Source organism: Pseudonaja textilis, chromosome 18, assembly GCF_049901715.1.
Source record: "Pseudonaja textilis isolate UNSWEBS1 chromosome 18, rPseTex1.2, whole genome shotgun sequence".
NCBI classification, from domain to species: Eukaryota; Metazoa; Chordata; class Lepidosauria; order Squamata; family Elapidae; genus Pseudonaja; species Pseudonaja textilis.
The window spans coordinates 8117693-8140244 of record NC_142007.1 but is presented as its reverse complement, the minus strand read 5'-3'; the positions used below and the strand labels follow the sequence as shown (position 1 = coordinate 8140244).

At 48.1% G+C, this 22552-nt stretch overlaps 2 protein-coding genes across 2 annotated transcripts in view; one reads left to right on the top strand and one right to left on the bottom strand.

Moving 5' to 3' along the window:
* LOC148124493 (G protein-coupled receptor family C group 6 member A-like) overlaps positions 1-22552 on the bottom strand; it is a 393462-nt gene that overhangs the window by 177681 nt on the left and 193229 nt on the right. The gene's annotated exons all lie outside the window — the stretch shown is intronic.
* CLCN6 (Cl-/H+ antiporter 6) overlaps positions 1-22552 on the top strand; it is a 36709-nt gene that overhangs the window by 9844 nt on the left and 4313 nt on the right. The window contains exons 7-22 of the mRNA XM_026721203.2: positions 2401-2527; positions 2616-2683; positions 5216-5274; positions 6286-6418; positions 7266-7379; positions 8614-8780; positions 10949-11078; positions 12231-12360; positions 15998-16151; positions 16298-16457; positions 18091-18197; positions 18312-18498; positions 20040-20197; positions 21085-21241; positions 21437-21544; positions 21922-22047. Of these exons, the coding sequence (XP_026576988.1) occupies positions 2401-2527; positions 2616-2683; positions 5216-5274; positions 6286-6418; positions 7266-7379; positions 8614-8780; positions 10949-11078; positions 12231-12360; positions 15998-16151; positions 16298-16457; positions 18091-18197; positions 18312-18498; positions 20040-20197; positions 21085-21241; positions 21437-21544; positions 21922-22047 (2085 nt within the window). The remainder of the gene's footprint in view (positions 1-2400; positions 2528-2615; positions 2684-5215; positions 5275-6285; positions 6419-7265; positions 7380-8613; positions 8781-10948; positions 11079-12230; positions 12361-15997; positions 16152-16297; positions 16458-18090; positions 18198-18311; positions 18499-20039; positions 20198-21084; positions 21242-21436; positions 21545-21921; positions 22048-22552) is intronic.

The following is a 22552-nucleotide window of genomic DNA, read 5'->3' as shown; positions in this document are numbered from 1 at the left end:
GTGTCCTTCCATTTTGGGGCGTGAAGTAATCTTGCTGCCCTCAACATGTAGAGCAACGAAGTTCCAGCTTTTTTTCTTCCCAAGTCTTTTCCCATTAAACCCAAAAGGTAGATTCCTCGACCTACGACGACAGTTGAGCCCAGCATTTCCATCGCTAAGCAAGTCAGTGACTTAAGTGTCTCACTGTACTTATGGTATTGTATTCATATCATTATAAATTATATAATACCTTTAAATAGTGTAAGCCGCCCAGAATTACCATCTGGCATGATGGGCGGCTAATAAATTTTACAAATAAATGTGAGTTTTGCCCCTTTTTATGACCTTTCTGGCCACATTGGTTAAGTGAATCTTTGCAGTTGTCAGGCTAGAGACGTGGTTGTTACTAACGATGGATGGAAAGTAATAAAGGAGAGAAGCGACCTGGAGTTAAGGAGAAACTTCCTGACAGTTAGAGCAATTAACCAGTGGAACTGCTTGCTTCCAGAAGTTGTGAATGCTCAAACACTGGAAGCTTTTAGGAAGAGACTGGACAACCATTTGTCTGAAATGGGATAGGGCAGTGATGGTGGACCATTTTGTTGTGGTGTGCCCCTGCGCATGCGTGTGCAACCCCCTCCCTTACCTGCACTGCACATGCACGCGCCTCCCGGCTGATCTTTTCGGCCCGTTTGAGGCCTTTTTTGCCCTCCCAGAGTCTCAAGGGAAGCCTCTGCAGCCTTTTGGAGGCCAAAAAACGGGCCCATTTTGGCACTTCTGTAATTTCCAGAAGACCCGTTTTTTGGCCTCCCGAAGCTATAGAGGCTTCCCTCGAGCCTCCGGGAGGGTGAAAACGGCCTCAAACGGGCCGAAAAAATCAGCTGGGAGACACACGCATGCACAGCGCAGGTAAGTTTGGCTAGGGCTCGCGTGCCTGCACAAATGGCTCTGCATGCCACCTGTGGCACGCGTGCCATAGATTCACCATCACAGGTATAGGGTCTCCTGTTCGAGCAGGGGGCTGGACTAGAAGACCTCCAAGGTCCCTTCCAGCTCTATTCTGAATGTGCTTTAAAAAGATTTGAATCTGGCTTCCCCAGCGACTTCGCTTGTCAGAAGGTTGCAAAACGTGATCCCAGCAGCACCACCGTCATAAAAATGAGCTACTTGCCAAACGTCTGAATTTGGATTGCTCGGCCCATGGGGATGCTGCAACGGTCGTAACTGTGGGGGAAAAAACAAGCCCTAAGTCACTTGTTTCAGTGTTGTTGCAACTTCGAACGGTCACGTCATAAATCAAGGACCACCTGTACTGAAGAATTAGGCAGGTAAACGGGAGCCTTCTTGTTTCCTTACTGCCATTGTTTCCTAGTTTGCTCTCAACCAGGTTAAACAGCCTCCTTCATTCCCAGCACTGCGGACTAATTGGGGTCTAGTTTTGTCCCGGGAGCCCTTGCCTCTCCAGAGTCCATCACAGCCTCCCGTGTTGTGGCTGTCAGGGCTCCAACAGGCACCCCCATTCAAATCATAGGTCTCTAGCCACATCTCTCAGGGTAAACAAGATTGATTTATTAGGAGTTAACATGTCAGTGTTTCCTGGTTGCAGCCGACTCTGATACATCCTTCATTTCACCCTTGACCCTGGTCTTCCCCCCTCCCCCTCCCCCAGATGTATATTCTCCAGTGGGACACATCCATAGCCAAGATTCATCATGTCCTGCCCCTGGTGGAGACTGACTCTGAGGGAGAGGAGGAAGAGCCGGCAGGGAGTGGAAGTGGGGCTCCGGAGGTTGTGGAGGAGGCTGGGGAAGGGCAGAGGCCGGCTGAGCAGTCAGAGGAGGACCCAGGCCCATCCCCTCTCAATCCTAGGGCACGCAGGGAGGAGAGGATAAGGGAGAGATGTGGTCTATTCTGGAGGAGAGGGCCTCGATCCCCTTCATGGGCTGCAGCTGTGACAACTGAATAAGAGTATGGGCCTGCATACTGGCGAACGCTGGAAACAAAGCATGGAAATATCTCTAGTTATAGTTCCTCTCTGAGTTTGGCATCCTTCCCAGTGTGTGTTAATCTGTGGACGTCCTCCAGCCCTTATCTTGCCTGGTTTGTGTTGCTTTTCCTTCTTCGTGTAACTGTGTGGGAGTTTTTTGTCTTCCGTCAAGAATATTCAGAGCTTGGAAGCAAAGTGAAGGAATAAAAGGGGCTTCCCCTGTTTTCTGTGACTGTGTTTGTTTTGTATCCCACCCTGGGTCATCACACATCAATTATGCTCTCCAGTAACAATCTTGCGCGCCAACAGCTTCGGCTGCCTAGCAGTTATCTGAAGCATTTAAGGAATGCACTCTTTTCCCCTGCTCCCTTTCTGCTGGCAACTAAAAAAAACCAAAGAAGTGTTTTTTTAGTTGACAGTGGCTTCCTTTCCAGCCAGTAGCTGCCGGATCTGGGATTCCAGAGATCAAGTGTTACTTGAACGGAGTCAAGGTCCCCGGGATCGTGCGTCTTCGGACTCTGATCTGCAAAGCTCTGGGGGTGCTTTGCAGCGTGGCTGGAGGTAACCCCAAAATCGGTCCTCGGTCTTTCTGGCATTGGGAAAGTCGCTGATTTTCTCCCGTTAACCAGCCATATCTTTTCTCTCCCAGGTCTTTTCGTAGGGAAGGAAGGCCCCATGATCCACAGCGGCGCTATCGTCGGGGCCGGCCTACCTCAGGTGAGCGCGAGCACAAGGCTCATCCCAATGGGGCAGAAATGCTTTTTTTTTTTTTTTCCTGAAAATGCTTCTCCGGATCTGTGCTTGGTGTGTTCCAATGCAGATAAAAAAAGCAGAGTTTTAGTTACACTTTTCAGAAGGTTTCAGGAGGTATTAATCCCACTCTATAAAGCCTTGGTAAGACCACACCTAGAGTACTGCATCCAGTTTTGGTCACCCCCCACTAAAAAAGATGTTGAGGCTCTAGAAAAAGTACAGAGAAGAGCAACCAGGATGATTAGGGGACTGGAGGCTCAAACACATGAAGAACGGTTGTAGGAATTGGGCCTGGCTAGTCTAGGGAAGAGAAGGACCAGGGGAAACAGAAGAGCAGCCTTCCAATATTTGAGGCGCTGCCCCAGAGAGGAGGAGGGGGTCAAGCTATTTTCTAAAGCACCTGAAGACCAGACAAGGAATAATGGATGGAAAGGAAGAAGAAGGAAGAAGGAAGGAAGGAAGGAAGGAAGGAAGGAAGGAAGGAAGGAAGGAAGGAAGGAAGGAAGGAAGGAAGGAAGAAAGAAAGAAAGAAAGAAAGAAAAAGAAAGAAAGAAGAAAGAAAGAAAGAAAGAAAGAAAGAAAGAAGAAAGAAAAGAAAGAAAAAGAAAGAAAGAAAGAAAGAAAAAGAAAATTCTTTAGTGTGATTCGACACACAAGGAATCTGTCTTGGTGCAAATGCTCTCAGTGTCCGTATAAGAAAAATTACATTTTGTCAAGAGTCAAGAATCATCAGGTACAACACTTAATAATAGTCATAGGGTACAATAAGCAATCGAATCATACTAGGAAGCAGTCAATATAAATGGAATGGATGGAAACTGATTAAGGAGAGATTCAACTATGGAAATAAGGAGGAATTTTCTGACAGTGAGAACAATCAACCCACGGAAGAGAAGTTGCCCTCGGAAGTTGTGGGAGCCTCATCACTTGGGACTTTGAAGAAGAGACTGGACTGCCCTCTGTCAGGAATGATGTTGGGTCTCCCACTTGGGGTGGTGGCGTTTGGACTAGATGACCTACAAGGTCTCTTCCAACTCTGATTATCTGTTATCTCTCATTCGGGGCCAAAGATTTCTGGCAGGAAAATCCCAGTTCTGCCACCTGCGTGTTTCCAAATTTGGCCAACCTGGAATAGGCACTGATCCCTGGGCCCCAGATGTATGAGTTCTGATCTTTGTGTCTGCTTTTATAGTTGTGAGATTAAGAAGAGTTAATCCAATGGCATTCTGGTTCGGCCCGGTTCGGTAGCTCGAAAGATCAACTGGGAGTGAACTGGTTTGCTCCAACGATCAGCTGCTGGGCCTGCCTGCCCGCCTAGGCTCCCTATTGGCTATTATTTCCTGCTTTTGAGGCTTAGCTGCTTCATGGGCACAGAAGATTGCCGCACATCAGCTGTTTAACACACAGGGAGAGGTGAAGGATTGCAGGAGAGGATCAGTAGGAAAGTCCCTGCACATGCGCAAAGCATGCATTTGGTGCACGTGCGTGCAAAGTGCGTGCCTCCACGCAGAACACGCCCACCAAGCCATGCCCACTGAACCAGCGATAAAACAATTTAAATCCCGCCACTAAGTTAATCTTTTCGTTTTTCTTTCCCCTAAAAAATGGACACTAGATAATTGCGGGACTTACAACCCCAATTGAACCCAGCATTTCTGCTGCTAAGTCAGACGGTCAACTCATAAAACGTTTCTATGGTATTTGTTAAGTGAGTTTTGCCCTGTTTTACGTCTTTTCTTGCGTGTTAAATGAATCCCTGCGGCTGTTAAGATCAGCCACCCGGTGGTTCAACGCATCTGGCTTCCCTCATTGGCTTTGCCAAAGGGGGAATCCCATGACCTCTGGGACTCTGCACCCCGTCATAAGTACATGCCAGTTGCCAAGCCTCTCAATTTTGATCACGTGACCACGGGGATGCTGCAATGGTTGTAAGTGTGAAACACAGTCGTAAGTCCCTTTTTTCACTGCCATTGTCACTTTAAACGGTCACTAAGTGAACTGTTGCAAGTCGAGGATTACCTATGTAGCATCACTATACATATAATACTTGGCAAAACAGGAATTATCCTTCAACATTCACTTACTTTTCTGTCTTTTCTTTTTCTTCCTTCCTTCCTTCCCTTCCTTCCTTCCTTCCTTCCTTCTTTCTTTTTCTTTCTTTCTTTCTTTCTTTCTTTCTTTCTTTCTTTCTTTCTTTCTTTCTTTCTTTCTTTCTTTCTTTCTTTCTTTCTTCCTTCCCCTTCCTTCCTTCCTTCCTCCATTCCCTTCCCTTCCTTCCTCCCTTCCTTCCCTTCTTTCTTTCTTTCTTTCTTTCTTTCTTTCTTTCTTTCTTTCTTTCTTTTTTCTTCTTTCTTCTTTCTTTCTCTCTCTCTCTCTTCTCTCTCTCTCTCTTTCTTCCTTCCTTCCTTCCTTCCCTTCTCTTCCTCCATTCTTCCCTTCCTTCCTTCCTTCCTTCCTTCCTTCCTTCCTTCCTTCCTTCCTTCCTTCCTTCTGCAGTTCCAGAGTATCTCTTTAAGGAGGATCCGGTTTAATTTCCCCTATTTCCGAAGTGACAGGTATGTTGGCTCCTTGAGTGGAGAAGGTAGTGGCTCTCTGTGTTTTCAGATTTGCTGTGTCGCTGTGGGATAGGGTTGCAGTGCTGGGTCTCTTTTAGGAGAGCAGTTGAAACCCTCTGATTAATGGGCGCTTTCATGATTGGCTGCCAATCAGATACTGGGCCACAACTGACACCCATGGATGGAGCAGCTATTTATTTTCCTCCTCTTTTAAAATTTCTCGTTGTGAAATCCACTCAGCTCTTTAAAAAGTCTCCAGCTAGTCCACGGTGAATAAAACTACCTGCATTTTTTTTCTCCCTTGGCATTTTTGAAGGGAGTGAACACCACCACCTTTTCAAAATCTGTTTTAAAACCACGTGGATCTGAGGCTCTCACGTCTTGAATTGAAGGCCATAAATCTAATTCCTTTAACTGCTGTGTGATGTTTTGAACTATCAGCCTCTTGGCTCAGTAGATTGGCTGGCTGGAGCTTGTCTGACAGACCTTGCTAAGTACAGTTTAGCTTCCAGCCAGCATGGACAGCCGTAAGAAATTCTGAGAAGGACTGTTACCATGTGTGAATCCCTAGGTCTTTTTCGATTCATCGATTGGCCAATTATTTGTCCAGAATGGTATACAGCCGTGGGAGTCGACCTGGTCCCTACCGCCCACGAGTGGGCGCTCCAGCTTTCATGGTGGGCGTTAGGGGTTTTGTCCGCTACTTTATAAATCACCATTACCGTGGGACCTATGGGCGGTTAGAGAAAACTTTACTACTAACAGAGATACAAAAATGGGCGCTAGGTATAAAAAGGTTGACTACCCCCTAGTATACAGTCTCCTGCTTGAGCAAGGGGTTGGACTAGAAGACCTCCAAGGTTCCTCCTTACCTGGTTGTTCTATCTTCTGTGAGCCACTGTATGTACTTCTTAAAACATGCCCTTTTCCCGACGGGGTGTGGAAAATACGACGTTGCTCCCGCGTTTGTTATTCCTGCCTCTCAGGCGTTTTTTTCCCCCCCACTCTTAGGGACAAGAGAGATTTTGTGTCTGCTGGTGCGGCCGCTGGAGTGGCCGCAGCCTTTGGGGCACCCATCGGAGGGACGCTTTTCAGCCTAGAAGAGGGCTCCTCCTTTTGGAACCAGGGCCTCACGTGGAAAGTGGTGAGACCAAACTCTCGGCTCAGCCCCCGTGGGTCTGGCGGGTGGATCAGGACCGGTTCTGTGGGTGTGGCTTGGTGGTCTTGGCAGGGGAAGGATCCTGCAAAATCCCCCTTCCCTCCCCACCCCATTAACCTGCTTTCCAGCTCTGTTCTCCTGGGCAGGGCAACCAAAGGAGACCCAGCCAATCAGCTGGGACTCGGGAGGCGGAGAATAGATGTGGGCGGGGCCAGCCAGAGGCGGTATTTGCTGGTTCTGCGAACTAGTCAAAATTTCCGCTACCGGTTCTCTGGAACAGGTCAGAACTGGCTGAAGACCACCTCTGCGTCCCGTGTTCACGTGTTACTGGAGAGCTGTCGGCAGGCCTTTTCTCTCCGACCATGGCATAGACAGCCAGTCCTCGAACTTACGACTGCAATTGAGCCCCAAAATTTCCACAGCTAAGCGAGGCTGTTGTTCAGTGAATTTTGTCCCCATTTTCACGACATTTCTTGCCACGGTTGTTCTGTGGATCACGGCAGTTGTTCAGTCCGTAACAACTGCCAGTAGTGAAATCTGGCTTCCCCCATTGACTTCACTTGTCAAGAAGGTCGCAAAAGGAGATCGTACTTCAACCGTCATAAACATGAGTCAGTTGCCAAGCATCCGGATTTTGATCACGTGGCCATGAATGGATGCTGCAACGGTTATTAAGTGTGGGAAAGCGGTCGTAAGTCAGTGTTTTTTTCAGTGCTGTTGTAACTTCAAAGTCACCGAAAGAATGGTCGTAAGTCGAGGCAAGCTTTGGGACCTTGAAAATGGCCGCACGGATCCTGGGAATGACCTGGGTTTGTGTACCTTTTCCTTCCAGCTCTTCTGCTCCATGTCTGCGACCTTCACCCTCAATTTCTTCCGCTCCGGCATTCAGTTTGGAAGCTGGGGCTCTTTCCAGTTGCCGGGCTTGCTGAATTTTGGAGAGTTCAAGGTAAGCCTTACCTGACCCTGAATCTCTTTTCCTTGGTTAGAAAAACCATCTTTTTTCCCCCCTAACACCAATGTCGAAAAATGTCCTAGGCCCGTGATGGCGAACCCAGAGCCACTTGTGCTGGCATGCGAGCCGCTGGCAAGCTTACCTCACTGCGCATGCGCACGCCTCCCAGCTGATTTTCGGGCTTGAGGAAAGCTTTTGCAGGCCGAAAAACAGGCCCGTTTCGTCACTTCCTGTATTTCCGGAACTGACGAAACTGGCCCATTTTTCGGCCTGCAAAGCCTGCAGAAGTTTTCCTCAAGCCTCTGGGAGGCCGAAAAAGGCCTTAAACAAGCCGAAAATCAGCTGGGAGGCGCAGTGCAGGTAAGGGGGTAGGGAGGGATTGCACACTCATGCACAAGGGGCAGGGAGGTGCACTTTGCCTTCTGGGTGCTGGCATGTGAGCGTGAGTATGCGCACAGTTTTTGTCACGGGAGCCCAAAAAGGTTAGCCACCGCTGTCCTAGGCTAATAATAATTTAGCCTTTCCTTCCCCGGGGTTTCCAGATAGAAGGGGCCCTTTCACACAAGCAACCCTGGCTAAGAATGGCCTCAGAGCCTTCCTTAATGGAGGGGTTCTGACCCACCTCCCCAAACACGACAAACCCTCTGACGTGAACTCAAAGATTCCTTTAATTAGGAGCGTCGGCAGCCCCGGCAAACAGTTTCTCTCTCACCACAAGGTAACGAGTCTGTCCGGCAGGGAGATGAATAGTTGTCTACCACAATTTATTCATTTCCACCCGCTGCCTTTTATCCCCAGAGTGAGGGTGGAGCTTCACTAGCAGCGGTAGCTATTCCTTCCCAAGGACCGGCTCATAGATTTCCACTGCTCTCCTCTCCTCTGCCTTCTGCGCATCTGCAGTCAGGCACTGGACCCGGCTGTTCCTCATCAGCCTCCTCCAGACCTGGGGGCTGTTGACTCTCCACCTGAGGGCTGACGGATGGCCCAGGCCCCGTCTCTGTCTCTTTCTCTGCCAGCTCCATTCCCTCTTCTCCCTCAGAGCTCCCAGGTTGCCCTGATGCTGGCCCTGATTCCCACGCCTCCTCCTCCTCCTCTGATTCGGTGGCTGACAGACCACCACAGCAGGTCTCCAGGGCCAAGTTACAGAAATTACTGGATTGTGGCCATGAAAGCACGCAAAGAATTTGCCCCACTTCCCTTTGTCTTGTCTCTTCTCCCCCGTCTCCAGTGTCCGGAGTCTAACAAAAAATGCCACCTGTGGACCATCGTGGACCTGGGTTTCTTCATCCTGATGGGGGTCGGTGGGGGCCTCTTAGGGGCCACCTTCAACTGCATCAACAAGAGGCTGGCAAAATATCGCATGAGGAACGTGCACCCCAAGCCAAAGCTGGTCAGGTACGGGGACCTTTTCTGTGCTTGGAGGGTGTTTTGCTTGTAACAGCTGCTGGAATTGGGTTTTGTCTAATCTGATGAAAAGGAAGACTAGGGGAGACAGGATAGCAAGTCTTCCAACATCTCAGGGGCTGCCCCAAAGAAGAGGGAGTCAAGCTATTCCCCAAAGCCCCTGAGAAGGCAGGACAAGAAGCAATAAATGGGTGGAAACTAATCAGGGAGAGAAGCAACTTAGAACCAAGGAGGAATTTCCTGATAGTTAGAACAATTAACCAGTGGAACAACTTGCATCTAGAAGTTGTGAATGCTCCAACACTGGAAGTTTTTAACAAGAGGTTGGACAACCATTTGTCTGAAGTGGTGTAGGGTTTCCTGCCTAGGCAGGGGGCTGGACTAGAAGACCTCCAAGGTCCCTTCCAACTTCGTTATTCTGCTTTAATCGTTGTAAAGCAGGAGAAGGCAGGCACATTTGTGACAGTAGCTGTGGTTGGAGTGCCAGGTTGTGTTGGAGTGACACCTGCTGTGGGTGAAAAGGAAGGGGCTGTGTAGGCAGTCCTCAGCTTACAACCACAACTGAGCCGCCCAACTTTCTGTTGTTAAGAGAAGACAGTTAAGTGAGCTTTGTCCCATTTTATGGCTTGCTTGCCCCGGACATTAATCGAATCACTACAATCCTTACGTTAGTAATGTGGTTGTTAAGGGAATCTGGCTTCCCCATGGACTTTGCTTGTCAGAAGGTCGCAAAAGGGGATCGGGTGACTCCAGGACGCTGCAGCTGTAGTTGCCAAGCGTCTGAATTTTGATCCCATGGGGTTATAAGTGTGAAAAACGGCCATGTCATGTTTTTCAGCATCATTGTAACTTTGAATGTTCAATTGAACAGGTGGTTGTAAGTCGAGGATACCTGTACTTCGTTTTTTGTATGCAGGGAGACCTGTGGGCAAGTGTGAGGGACACTATTCCCATGTTGCCTTGGGCTCCATGAGGGTTCTGACCAAGGCTTCCGAAACCATAATTAAGCACACGCTCAGTTAAAACAATTCCTGTTTTATTTCAACACTGGGAATTACGTTCATTCCCAGCCCGTAATGAGTCCCAAACAGTCCCCCGAGATAAGCACCCACCTTTCTCTCCTTTGAATGGCTGCCAAATGAATTATAAAAAAAACAACCGAAGTACAAAGTCCACACACAGCTTCAAGGTTGAATCCAAACTGAATGAAAGACTTCGCTTCCTGCAAAGGTTTCTCTACCTTTGCCTGTCCTTTATACTTTAGGGGAGGGGCAATCACCTCCAAGCCTTACTCCCAAGTCGCCCCTTTTGTCTTAGCTGCTCTTGCCTTCTAGCAGCTCTCTGCATACGCACACTGGGAAAGGCTCCCCTGGTTCCTCTGCCTCGCTGCTGCCAGACCCTGGAGGCTCCAGTCAGCACGTAACTCCCAGATGGTCCTGGTCCCATCTCTGCATCGGACGCAGGACCCTGGTCCGAGTCCGCCCCAGATTCCCGGACTGGTCTTCGTTCTTCCCCACTGTCCGATTCCACTGCCGTCTGCACCGGCTGCTGGCGGACCACAACAATGAGGAGAAAAATCACCAGTACAGTCAGTCCTCGACTTACAACAGTTCATTTAATGACTGCTCAAGGTTACAACGGCAGGGGAAAAAGTGACTTAGGACCGTTTTTCACAGCTGCAACCTTTGTCGCCTCCCTCTGATCACGTGATCGAAATTCAGGCGCTCGGCAACTGGTTCCATATTTATGACTGTTGCTGTGTCCCCTTTTGCGACCTTCTGACAAATCAAGTCGAGGGGCAAGCCAGATTTACTTAACAACCGGGTGGACTAACTTAACAAATGCAGTGATTCACTTAACAACGAAATTAAATTCCATCTTCAGTGTACATTATATAACTATAAAAATAAAACGCAAACACACATCCATCGCATTCCATACATTGAACCGAAAACTCCCGACACCGCACCAACACTGCACTAGGCAGTAGAATTGAAAAGAGCTCCTGCCCTGGGATAGAAGCCGTTTTTCAGCCTTTCTGTCCTTGTTTTTATTATTCTGTACCGTCTGCCAGATGATAATAGTTAAAAAACGAAAAAACCCCAAACCCTTTTTCCAGGACATCAGCGTGGTTCTCTTGTGCTTTGTGTTGCTTGCAGAGTCCTGGAGAGCCTTTTGGTGTGTCTGACAACCACACTTGTGATATTTGTTGCTTCGATGCTTCTCGGGGAATGCCGGCCACTCTCTTCCGCTGACCACGGGGACAACAGCTCCTCCTTCAGCCTGCAGGTGAGCGGGGAACGTTTCATGCTTATGCGCCTCAAAAGATGGAAGTGTTATCTCAGGGTCACCTCTGGGGTTTTTAAAATCCTTTTTAAACCCTTCCTTCCATTTTGAAGGTTGCCAGGTAAACGGTTGTAGAGCCCCAGGACAAGTCTTGGGGGGGCGGGGGGACTCCCTTTTAGAGGATAGATAGAGGAAGTCCTCGCCTTACGACCACAGTCAAGCCCAATGTGTCTTTTACTAAGAGAGACGTTTGCTAAGTGAATTTAGCAACCTTCCTTGACACGGTTTTACTTATTCATTTGATTTATTTTAGAAAATTTATCTTGCCGCCTGCTCACACTTGGTGACACAAGGTGGCGGACATGAATATTCAAACCATGTAAAAGAAATAAAAAGAAAGATAATAAAATCTATCTATCTATCTATATATATATATAAAAGCGAAAGACCACTACATGCATCATCACAAAATCTCCAGAACCGTAAAGCCTATAAACTTGAAATTGGGCGCGTATATTCCTCTTGGCTCCCTAACAAAGGACTTTATGAAATGACCATCAGAGTCATTAGCATTTTCTATATTATTATTAATAACTTGCTCTGGTGCCAAGGAGTTCTGCTCCCCCTCCCCACCTGGAAAGAAATCTCTTCCAAATGCACAAAACACAAGCAGAGGAGTTTCTGTTTCAGAGCACCAAGCAGCTTTAGTACAGAACGGTTGAGCTAAGCCATGCCCAGGCTCCTTGCTGTCTCCTTGCTCACACAGCAAATGCTGCTTCAGTTTCCAAACAGCCCTGACAGGACGCTAGCCAGATGAATATGGATGGATGCTGGTAGGCAGAGGCAGAATTCCCCCCCCATTATTTTCCTCCCCAAAACGAAGCCCCACCACAAGTTTCGTTTTGAAGCACGGGTATTATAATAAATTAGGAAAATAATCACCCACCCTGGTGACAGCACACATTCATGCCAACCATTTCAGGGGCTCCATCTCACTCTGGAGTCCCCAGGCCCTCTGGCAGAACTGCGTCCCAAGTGTGAAGGCGCCATCTTGAAAGGTTGCAGCCCTTCGGGGGCCTTGAGAGGTAAATTTTGAGGGATGCCTGACATGATTTTGGAACCGGAGTTCAAATGCGGCTGCTTGTTTCTGTCAAGGATTCTTCGTCGGAGGAGGTTAATTCAAGCATCAAGACGTTCTTCTGTCATAATAATACTTACAACGACATGGCGACCCTGTTCTTCAACCCGCAAGAGTCGGCCATCTTACAACTGTTTCATCAGGAGGGTGAGTGCCGGATCCATCTCTGCTCGTTCCGGAGCTGCGAGGAAAAGAACAGGCTATTATCTCCGTTTTTATGCTTGCCTTCCTCGGTGGATTGGGCAGGGGCTCCAGAGCAGAGGTCTCCAACCTTTTGGACCTCAAGGCCCACCAAGCTTATAAATTTAAACCCTGTGGACCACTAATATGAATTTTGACTGACGGGGGCTTGCTGACGTTGGTAGGAAAGTCGGTCCCATATTCCAGAGCCACAGTAGTCACAGGACTGGCCCTTTGGTCATCCCGGAGCAGCTGCTCCTCCACCCGGGTGCACCGGCCGGCCACGGACTGGAGCAGCTGCTCCGGGATGACCAAAGGGTTAATTCAAGCATTCCTGTGACTCCTGCGGCTCTGGAATATGGGACCGACTTTCCCACCCAACGTCAGCAAGCCACCCAGGGCGGATTTCCCTCCCCCGCCGCTGGTCCTACCTTCCAGTTCCAGCTCGCGTGGCTCTACTCAAAGTAAGGTTTGCGCTCGGCCGAAGGGTGGGTTGGCCATGTGGGCTGCGCAGCCTTGTGTTCCCATGCGGCCTAGATTAATTGCTTTGGGTGGGGGGCATTTCTCTGCAGGCCACCAAAATTTTTTCACGGACCACCAGTGGTCCCCGTCTCCCCGGTTGGTGACCGCTGCTTCAGAGGGTCCCGGTTAGAAATTTGGAGGAGTCTAATTTGAGATGAAATTCAGGGAGCTGGGGTTTTCATGGTCTTGGAATTCATGGCTTGAGGGAGGTGCATTTTTAACCAACTTCAGGGAGTCCATAAATTCTCCAAGGTGGCCAACAGCATCTAAAATTCTCGCGTTTGAAAGTAGTGTGAAAACAAGAGGAAATTGCGCAGGTTTTAAGTCCTCCTTCCCTGCTTCTGTGGGACTAGATGCAGAGAGACAGGTCTGGTTCACAATTCGAAGGTTTATTAAAGAAAATAAGTGTTTGCAAATGGGCCTTCAAGTCCCTTCCAAAGTGGATTGGGTACAAGAAGAGCAAGATCTAATGGTCAAACAATAACATTTTATACACCCTACACAATGCACGCCGTGCCTAAGAAGCCCCCCCACTCCCCTTATTATCTCTTAGTCATATTACCATAAGGTAAAGGGTCAGCTTGACCGTTTCTTCCTCGGCACCGGACACCTTATCTTGTTTACTTGTAGCTTGGCCTTGGGCGGATGTCCCTATCCTATGTGTCTGGTTTATTGCCAGTGGCCTTGCCTGGGTGGATGTTCCTGTTTTCTAAGAAGCCTGCAACTATCCAAGCACATTTTGTTTAAATGGACATACTTTGTGATTAGGGTACGGCAACAAAGACAACACAGCTTAATAATGCACTTAATATTTCTAATTCTATTATAAAAGAGTAACTTAATATTTATTTCCTTCAGGGAGATCCATTTGGATCACCCTATTGGCTGGGAGATTATGGTGGAAAAGAGAAGCCGTTGGTTGAATTTATCATAGAATTAATAAACTTCCACCCATACCTATGTTTGTACTGGGTTTGAACCAGGGGTGGGATTCAAATTTTTTAACAACCAGTTCTGTGGCATGGCTTAGTTGGTGGGTGTGGCTTGGTGGTCATGTGACTGGGTGGGCGTGTCCAACTCAACATCCCTCACATCAAGACACGCATCTCCTCATCTGGCATCTCATGACTGTGGGGATGTTGCAACAGTCGTAAATGTGAAAAATGGTCATAAGTCACTTTTTTCAGTGCCACTGTAACTTTGAATGGTCACTCCACACAAGCAAAGTACCAGCAAAGGAGGGGAAAAAAACACTCCAGAGAAGTTCCTGAGACAGGAAGTCTAGTCCTGCCAAGAATGTAATAAGGGTTAACAGAGAGGCAGTTTCTGTAAGCAACACCAGAATGTTTCCTTCCTGCCTTCCTTACAGGATTAGCCCAGTAATTTCTTCTAACAACCGGTTCTCCAAACTGCTTAGAATGTTAACAACCGGTTCCAATGAATAGGTGCGAACTGGTAGGATCCCACCCCTGGTTTGAACCAGTGCTATCATAAGTCTAATTTTGCTGGCCTAAACTACCTGCAAACTGATCTATTGATTTATACGTACATATTGTGTTTCCCCCCCAAATTTGACCTATCCTGAAAACAAGCCCTAGCCCGATTTTCACACCTGCATCTAATATAAGCCCTATCCCAAAAATGAGCCCCTAGTTAAGCCCCACCCACCCTCTGGTTGTATGAAGTGGGGTGAGGTGCAGGCTTAAAAATCAAGCTAGTGCACGGGTGGGGGTGGAGCTGCCCCCTGCACCCCGTACCCGCTTACCTTAGGACCGCCACAGCCAGGCCTCCCACACCCAGGATGCGGCGAGGCTCATCGTGCTGGTGCAGCCGCTCCTGCGCGCAACAACACACCACATCACGCGGTGCCCTGCGAGCAGCTGCAATGACGCAGTGAACCTCACGGCTTTCTGCCACCAGTGGCTATGACCAGTGCAGTGAGTCACGCGGTGCCTAGCTGCGAGCGGCCACAGAAGATGTCAGGCAACCGCACAATAGGTGTCAGGGCATGGGAGGCCTAAGGTAAGCAGGCAAGACATCCCCCGAAAATAAAGCCCGGTGTTGATTTTGGGGCCGAAAATAAAATAAGATTGGGTCTTCTTTTCAGGGGAACACGATACATAAGTACATACATACAAACGTATGATTTATGAATTGACTCTTGAGGAATATATCTTTTCTTTTATGCATACTGAGAGCATTTGCACCAAGACAAATTCCTTGGGTGTCCAATCACACTTGGCCAATAAAAAAATTCTATTCTATTCTATTCTAATTCTTACTCTATTCTAATTCTTATTCTATTCTGTTCTAATTCTTACTCTATTCTAATTCTATTCTATATTCTGTTCTAGTTCTATTCTATTCTGTTCTATAATCTATTCTAATTCTGTTCTAATTCTATTCTATTCTAATTCTATATTTAATTCTATTCTGTATTCTATTCTATTCTAATTCTATTCTAGTGTGATTCTATCTTATTGGGCACTCTGGGCAGCTTACAGTTACCTAAAGTTAAAATCAGACATTAAAACCAAAGACACGAGGGGAGGCGGGGGTGGAGTGGGGGTGGAAGCGGGATCCATTATCACTCAACCCCAGAGGTCTCCAAACTTGGCAACTTTAAGACTTGTGGACTTTTAAGACTTGTGGACTTCAACTCCAGCTATGCTGGCTGGAGAATTCTGGGAGTTGAAGTCCGCAAGTCTTAAAGTTGCCATGTTTGGAGACCCGCTGCTCCACCCCCCCCCCCCATTGTGCTGGTCCCCCCACCGGGGACCCCAAGCCAACTGGCGCAGCCCCTTAAGAAAGGATAGGAGGGTTGGGGCTGACCTCCCATCGAGGGGGTGGGGGGTGGGTAAGGTGTCCCAGAGAGCAGGATCCAGAGCAGAGCAGGCCTTCCTCCTGGACCCCCGCCAGCCAGAATAATCGGGCCGAGATGCTCCCTGCAATTACCCGGCCCAATGCCGTCCAGGCTGTTTTCAGCATTGAGGTACAGGGTGGGCTTGGCTTTTTTTTCCTTTTTTCCCCTCCGGCTGCTGCTTAAACCCCCTTTCCCCGCTTCCCTCTTCCTGTTTTCCAGGTACTTTCAGCCCTGTCACCCTCTCTCTCTTCTTCTTCCTCTACTTCTTGCTCTCCTGCTGGACTTACGGGATTTCTGTGCCGAGCGGCCTTTTTGTCCCGTCGCTGCTCTGCGGGGCCTCTTACGGACGCCTGGTGGCCAACCTCCTGGAAAGGTGCCCTCCTCTTCGGCTTTCGTGGGGTTTGCTTCCCCCCCCCTCCGCCCCTTGGGGGACACAGCCTTAAGCCCTCGCTGCCCCCCACCCTCCTTGGCTCCGAAGACCCTCCCCGTTAATAATGCTCGTGCTTCCCTCCCTCCCAGCTACATTGGTCTGGATCACGTCTACTCCGGCACCTTTGCGTTGATCGGAGCGGCTGCCTTCCTGGGCGGGGTGGTCCGCATGACCATCAGCCTGACCGTTATCCTGATCGAGTCCACCAACGAGATCACCTACGGGCTGCCCATCATGATCACCCTGATGGTGAGTCCTGGGGCGGGGCGACGACAGGGGTGGGGATTCCAATTTTAATAAATAAATACTTTTTTTTTTTACACTGCCGGTTCTCTGGGTGTGGTTTGGTGAGCGTGGCTATCTGGTCATGGGACTGGGTGGGTCAAAAGAGAGAAACTCACTTTAACGATGCTTTTGGAGCAAGGGGGTTAGACTAGATGGCCTCCGAGGTCCCTTCCAACCCTGGATTGCTGTGCTGTTTCAAAGCATCCACTGAAGCTGCGTCTAGTGCCAGGGTTTGTGGTCCTTTTTTCCTCTCCCTCCCTCCATCTATCCATCCATCCATCCATCCATATCTCATTCACTTTCCTTTCCCTTCCCTTCTTTTTCTTTCTTTTTCCTTCCCCGTCTTTCTTTCTTTCTTTCTTTCTTTCTTTCTTTCTTTCTTTCTTTCTTTCTTTCTTTCTTTCTTTCTTTCTTTCTTTCTCCTTCCTCCTCCCTCCCTTCTTTCTTTTTTCTTTCTTTTTCCTTTCTTTCTTTCTTTCTTTCTTTCTTTCTTTCTTTCTTTCTTTCTTTCTTTCTTTCTTTCTTTGAATGCTGGCACCCTCTTTCTCTTCTTTCTTTCTTTCTTTCTTTCTTTTCTTTCTTCTTTTTTTTTCTCCTTTCTTTCTCTTTCTTTCTCCCTTCCCTCCTCCCTCCCTTCCTCTTCCTTTTTCCCTTCCCTCCCTTGCTTTCTCCCATCCTTCCCTCTTTCTTTCTTTCTTTCTTTCTTTCTTTCTTTCTTTCTTTCTTTCTTTCTTTCTTTCTTTCTTTCTTTCTTTCTTTCTTTCTTTCGAAAGTAATATGCTGGCCACCCCCCAAGGTCAAGCACAACCCTGATGTGTCCCTCCATGAAATCAAGTTTGACAGCCCTGGGATAGGGGCTCCTGTCTAGGCAGGGGGTTGGACTCGAAGACCTGCAAGGTCCCTTCCAGCTCTGTTTATTCTGTTCTTGGGTAGTCATAAAGGTCGTTGAATGAACCGACTCTTGCCATACAGACTACAGGCTTCCCCAAAAAAAAAAAAATGAAAAGCAACATGAAAATGAAGGTTCAATCATCCAGGGCAAAAGTATCTTGAAAGGTTAACTCAGGGCAACTGGACCAAAGTTGATTAAAATGGAGATGTTTCGTTACTCATCCAAGTCACTTCTTCAGTCCAGATGAGAATTTGGCAAGGTGGAGACTCCAGAGGGCCATCGGGAATAGAAGGAAAGAGAGGATAGGGTAGGGTAGGGTAGGGTAGAGTAGAATAGAATAGAATAGAATAGAATAGAATAGAATAGAATAGAATAGAATAGAATAGAATAGAATAGAATAGAATAGGAAATAATAGAATAGGAAATAGAATAGGAGGAGAGGAGAATAATAGAATACAATAGGATAGAATAGAATAGAATGCTTCATTGGCCAAGTGTGATTGGACACACAAGGAATTTGTCTTGGTGCAAATCCTCTCAGTGTACATAAAAGATACATTCATCAAGAGTCAAGAATCATCAGATCCAACACTTAATGATACTCATAGGGTTCTATAGTCATAGGGTTCTATAGTAAGTAGAGTATAGTCATAGGGTACGATGAGAAAGAACCAACTCTCGCCTGTTCCCCCTTCCTGTTTGCAGGTGGCCAAGTGGACGGGTGACCTTTTCAACAGAGGGATTTACGACATCTACGTGGCCTTGCGTGGGGTCCCCCTGCTGGAGTGGGAAGTCAGAGCGGAGTTGGACAAGTAATGTCGGCCGATCTTAAGGCTGGGAACCTCGGCCAGCTTGGACTCCAAAGCGGCCTGGCTCGCTTCCGAAGCCCGCTTTTGATCTCATCCCACCTTTTCTGTCGCCCAAAGGCTCAGAGCGAGCGACGTCATGGAGCCCAACCTGATGTACGTCTACCCGCACACCCGCATCCAGTCCCTGGTCAGCATTCTCCGCACCACGGTCCATCATGCCTTCCCGGTGGTGACGGAGAACCGGGCCTACGAGAAAGAATTCATGAAGTGGGACCAGCTCATCAGCAACAATATTAAATTCAAGGTGAGTTGTTGGTCGGCGGCTTCCTTGTTCCTCTGGGGAAGAAACCGCGGCAAATACTGAGGGTCGACTCCGTGGCTCAGCTTTGAAAGCACCAGGGTTTTCAGTTTTGTGCACTGTGTGTGTTAGTATGCACTGATTTCGTGAGCTTAGGAGACTTAACTAGGGCAGGGGTGTCGAACTCTTATTTCATTGAGGGCTGCATCCGTGTGTTTGACCTCGGGGTGGGCGTGGCCAGCTCAACGCCACTGGTGTTGGGGGGCACCTGTGCTGGCCAGGTGCAAAGGCAGGACTTCCCTCAGACCCTCCGTCCCTCTCATTATAATCTTCCTTCCTTCCTTCTCCTTCCTTCTTCCTTCCCATCTTTCATTTTTTCCTCCCTTGCTCTCTTTCCATCTTTCCTTTTTCTCCTCTTTCTCTTTCTCCTTTCCTGACCCTTCTTGGATGCTCCAATGAAAAAGGAGAAACGTTTCTCCTTTTGTTTTGTTTTGCTTTTAGTTTGTTTTGCTAGCCCTCTGCCAGCGAAAGCGGAGCCCGGGGACCCCCGCACGCGGCCCCTTCCCGGTTTTGGTTGTGACAGCCTCCTTCAGCCCTCTGCCAGCGAAAATGGGGGGGGGGGTCCTTTCATCAGCCTTGGAAGCTTCAAGGCTGCCACATTCAGTGCCTGGGAAATTGGGAGGGGGGGTTTCATAATGGGGTAGAATATTAGGCAAAACAACACTCTTTCTCAGAGAGTTAAGGACATGTCGCCCCGCACCTGGAGGGGAGTGATTGGGAGGAATGTCTCCCGTTGGGACGAAGATTTGATTGGGCCTCGTGATGGCCTGGTGGGTGCAGCAGGGGATGGATCTTTGCATTTCTTTGGGGGAGGGAAAACCTGGAACTTTCAGATTTGGGTTTTCCCAGGTGTGCCAATATGACAACTCTAATAAAATGGAACTTTGAGGGACTGTTTGTCTCGGAGTTTATTGGTTTGGAGTTGGACAGTCGGAACGCTGACACCTTTGCTGTTTTCAGGGCTGCCCACAGGCCAGAACTAAGCACCCCGTGGGCCGTATCCAACCCGCGGGCCTTGAGTTTGACACCTCTGAACTAAGGGGAATTAACCAGCTTTTGGGATGTCCCAGTTCTAAAGAATTTGGTCAGTTGTGCATGAATGTTGCCTATTAAAACCTCAAAGCAAAGCAGGATTTCATCAGTGGCTTGCTTGAATTGATATTCCAAGCTTGAAAGGTAAGTGTTCTGAGGGGATATCAGATCTACAGGCTCAACGGAGAAATTGAAAAAAAAGAATTCTCTAGAAAAATCTAAGAATAAATCCCCCCCTCTGTGCTGTTCCAGAACAAGGACATGGTTGTCCAGAGCAACTACAGGGTAGTTTTTATCTTTTTTTAGGCTCACCGGGAATTAAAATGGCCGCAGCGTGTTTAGTATAGTCAGGTGAATCTTGTTTTTGCTTCTGAGGGCTGCCTTGAATGAAATAATCCTGGAAGCTCCCCCGAAATGAACCCTGGGTAGATGGTCTCCCGCTTTCCCTGTTCCAGAAGTCCAGCATCCTCACCCGGGCGGCCGAGCAGCGTAAACGTAGCCAGTCCATGAAGTCGTATCCCTCCAGCGAATTGAGAAACGTGTGCGATGACCACAACGCGGCCGAGGAGCCTCCAGAGACAGAGGACATGCTGCAGCAGATGTTGGAACGGAAGTGAGCGGGGGGAAGGGGGAGGGGGAGTTTTCCCTACCTGAAAGTACTAAAGCCCTGGAAACGCGGAGGTGTGCAAAACCCTGAGCGGAGAGGCCACCGCATCCAGCCGGCAGGATTAGTAGTTTCCGTCTTAAACATCAAAAGAGTTTGGCACTTCAAGATCAGCTGATTTGGGATGGGTCTTTCATGGAGCCTGACTTGCTTCAGTGGCCTTGAAGCCCTTCCTTGACTGTGTAAGGAGCAAATGTGGACGTGCCTCAGAAACGGATAAACGCAACCCATCCACCCATCCCACCTCTCCTTCCATCATATCCCTTCCCTTCCTTCCTTCTTTCCATCCATCCATCCTGTCTCCCCTTCCATTACATCTATCCATCCATCCCATCTCCCCTTCCATTACATCACTTCCTTTCTCTTCTTCCTTCCTTCTTCTCCTTCCTTCCTTCCTTCCTTTCTTCCTTCCTTCCTTCTTTCTTTTCCATCCATCCTGTCTCCCCTTCCATTTCATCCATCCATCCCACCTCCCCTCAGTCACATCTCTCCTTCCTCCCTCTATCCCTCCCTTCCATCCCATCTCCATCTTCCTTCCATCCATCCCACCTCCCCTTCTGTCACATTCTTTCCTTCCATCCATCCATCCCACCTCCCCTTCCATCACCTTCCTTCCTTCCTTCCATTACATCCATCTATCTCCCTTTCCTTCAGTCCTTCCATTGAATTATCCATCCATGCATCCATCTACTAATTGCATCCATCCACCCCACCTCTCCTTCCATCACATCTCTGTCAGTCTTCCTTCCATCCATCCATCCATTCTATCTTTTCTTCCTTCAATCCTTCCATTTCACCATTCATCCATCCATAATGAAGTTGTATGTTCCTTCCAGGTACACACCGTATCCCAACCTGTATCCAGACCAGTCTCCCAGTGAGGAGTGGACGATGGAGGAACGCTTCCGACCTCTGACTTTCCACGGCCTGATCCTGCGCTCACAGCTGGTCACTTTACTTGTCCGAGGAATCTGCTACGCAGAGAATCAATCAGTGAGTTCCAACTAAGAAGTGACCAGGCTGTCTGAATAGATGATAATCCATCAGAGTTTTCTGGGATAGGAGAGATTCTTGCATTAATGCCCCAATTAGGTTTTTTTTTTTCCCCAACCAAAAACCCTATTAGGACCTTTTTTAGCGTGTTAGAGAAGTGGTGTCTTTATTTCTTCTTGTTTCACCCTTTCCTAGAGTACCAGTCAACCTCGTCTCTCGTATGCAGATATGTCAGAAGATTACCCCCGCTACCCAGACATCCATGACTTAGATCTCACACTCCTGAATCCGCGCATGATTGTGGTAAGGCCTTCCTTCTCCTTGCAGTTGCTGTAGCTTCTATCTTGTTTCCTAGAAAAGGCACTTCTGCATATCTTGGGATTTTTCTAGACTGTTTTCCATGTTTCTGTGTTGGTTTTTGGCGGTTGCCTGTTCAGAACTGGCTACAGAGGACAAATGGATGCAGACTTTGGGGCATTTTGTTCAACTAAATAAATTCCTCTGTGAAAGCCACGGGCTTTTTAAAAAATAAAGGGAAAATAGGAGAGAGAAAAAAGGTAGGGAAAAGGAGACAAGAAAAAGAAAAACGTTTTGTCTTATCTTTGCATTTCTATATTTTATATTTTGATAAACTAATAAAAATTTGAATTGAAGCTCAAGGTTTTTTTTCTCCCCAACAGGACGTCACGCCTTACATGAACCCTTCTCCCTTCACCATCTCGCCTAATGCTCACATCTCCCAAGTCTTCAATCTCTTCCGGACGATGGGGCTGAGGCACTTGCCGGTGGTGAATGCCGTCGGGGAGGTGAGTTTGTCTGCGGAGTCTTTGGAGAAAACGTCCCCTCTTTTCTGAACCGATCTGCTTAAAGTTGAGCCAAGGTGAAAGTTTGAGGTTTCACCACTAGATGTCGCTGCAGGCCCACAAATGGTGCTGAAGCTCTCAGGAAGCCTAGGAAGAAATGCTTGTAACTGTGGGTCGGTTCCTGGGACCACTCCTTCAACTTGCTGCAAAGGCAACTTGAGAGCAACTTTTAAGGGTCCTGGATTTCAGCTCCCAGAATTCCCCAGCCAAATTGAAGCCCACGAGCCTTCAAGTTGCCACCCCTGCTTTAGAGTCTTTCCTCAGAGGGGGAAACTAATATTAAGGGCAGATTCTAAGATGGAAGGAACATTGTCGGACTGCAAAATTCGTTTCCCTCCTTCCCTTCCGGCTCTGCTTTAGTTTGAGGGAGGATCAGGCTTTGAAATTTCAAAATAACTTTATTTTCTTGAGGGAGAAGCGTATCCGGAGTATCCAGGGGAAGTATTTT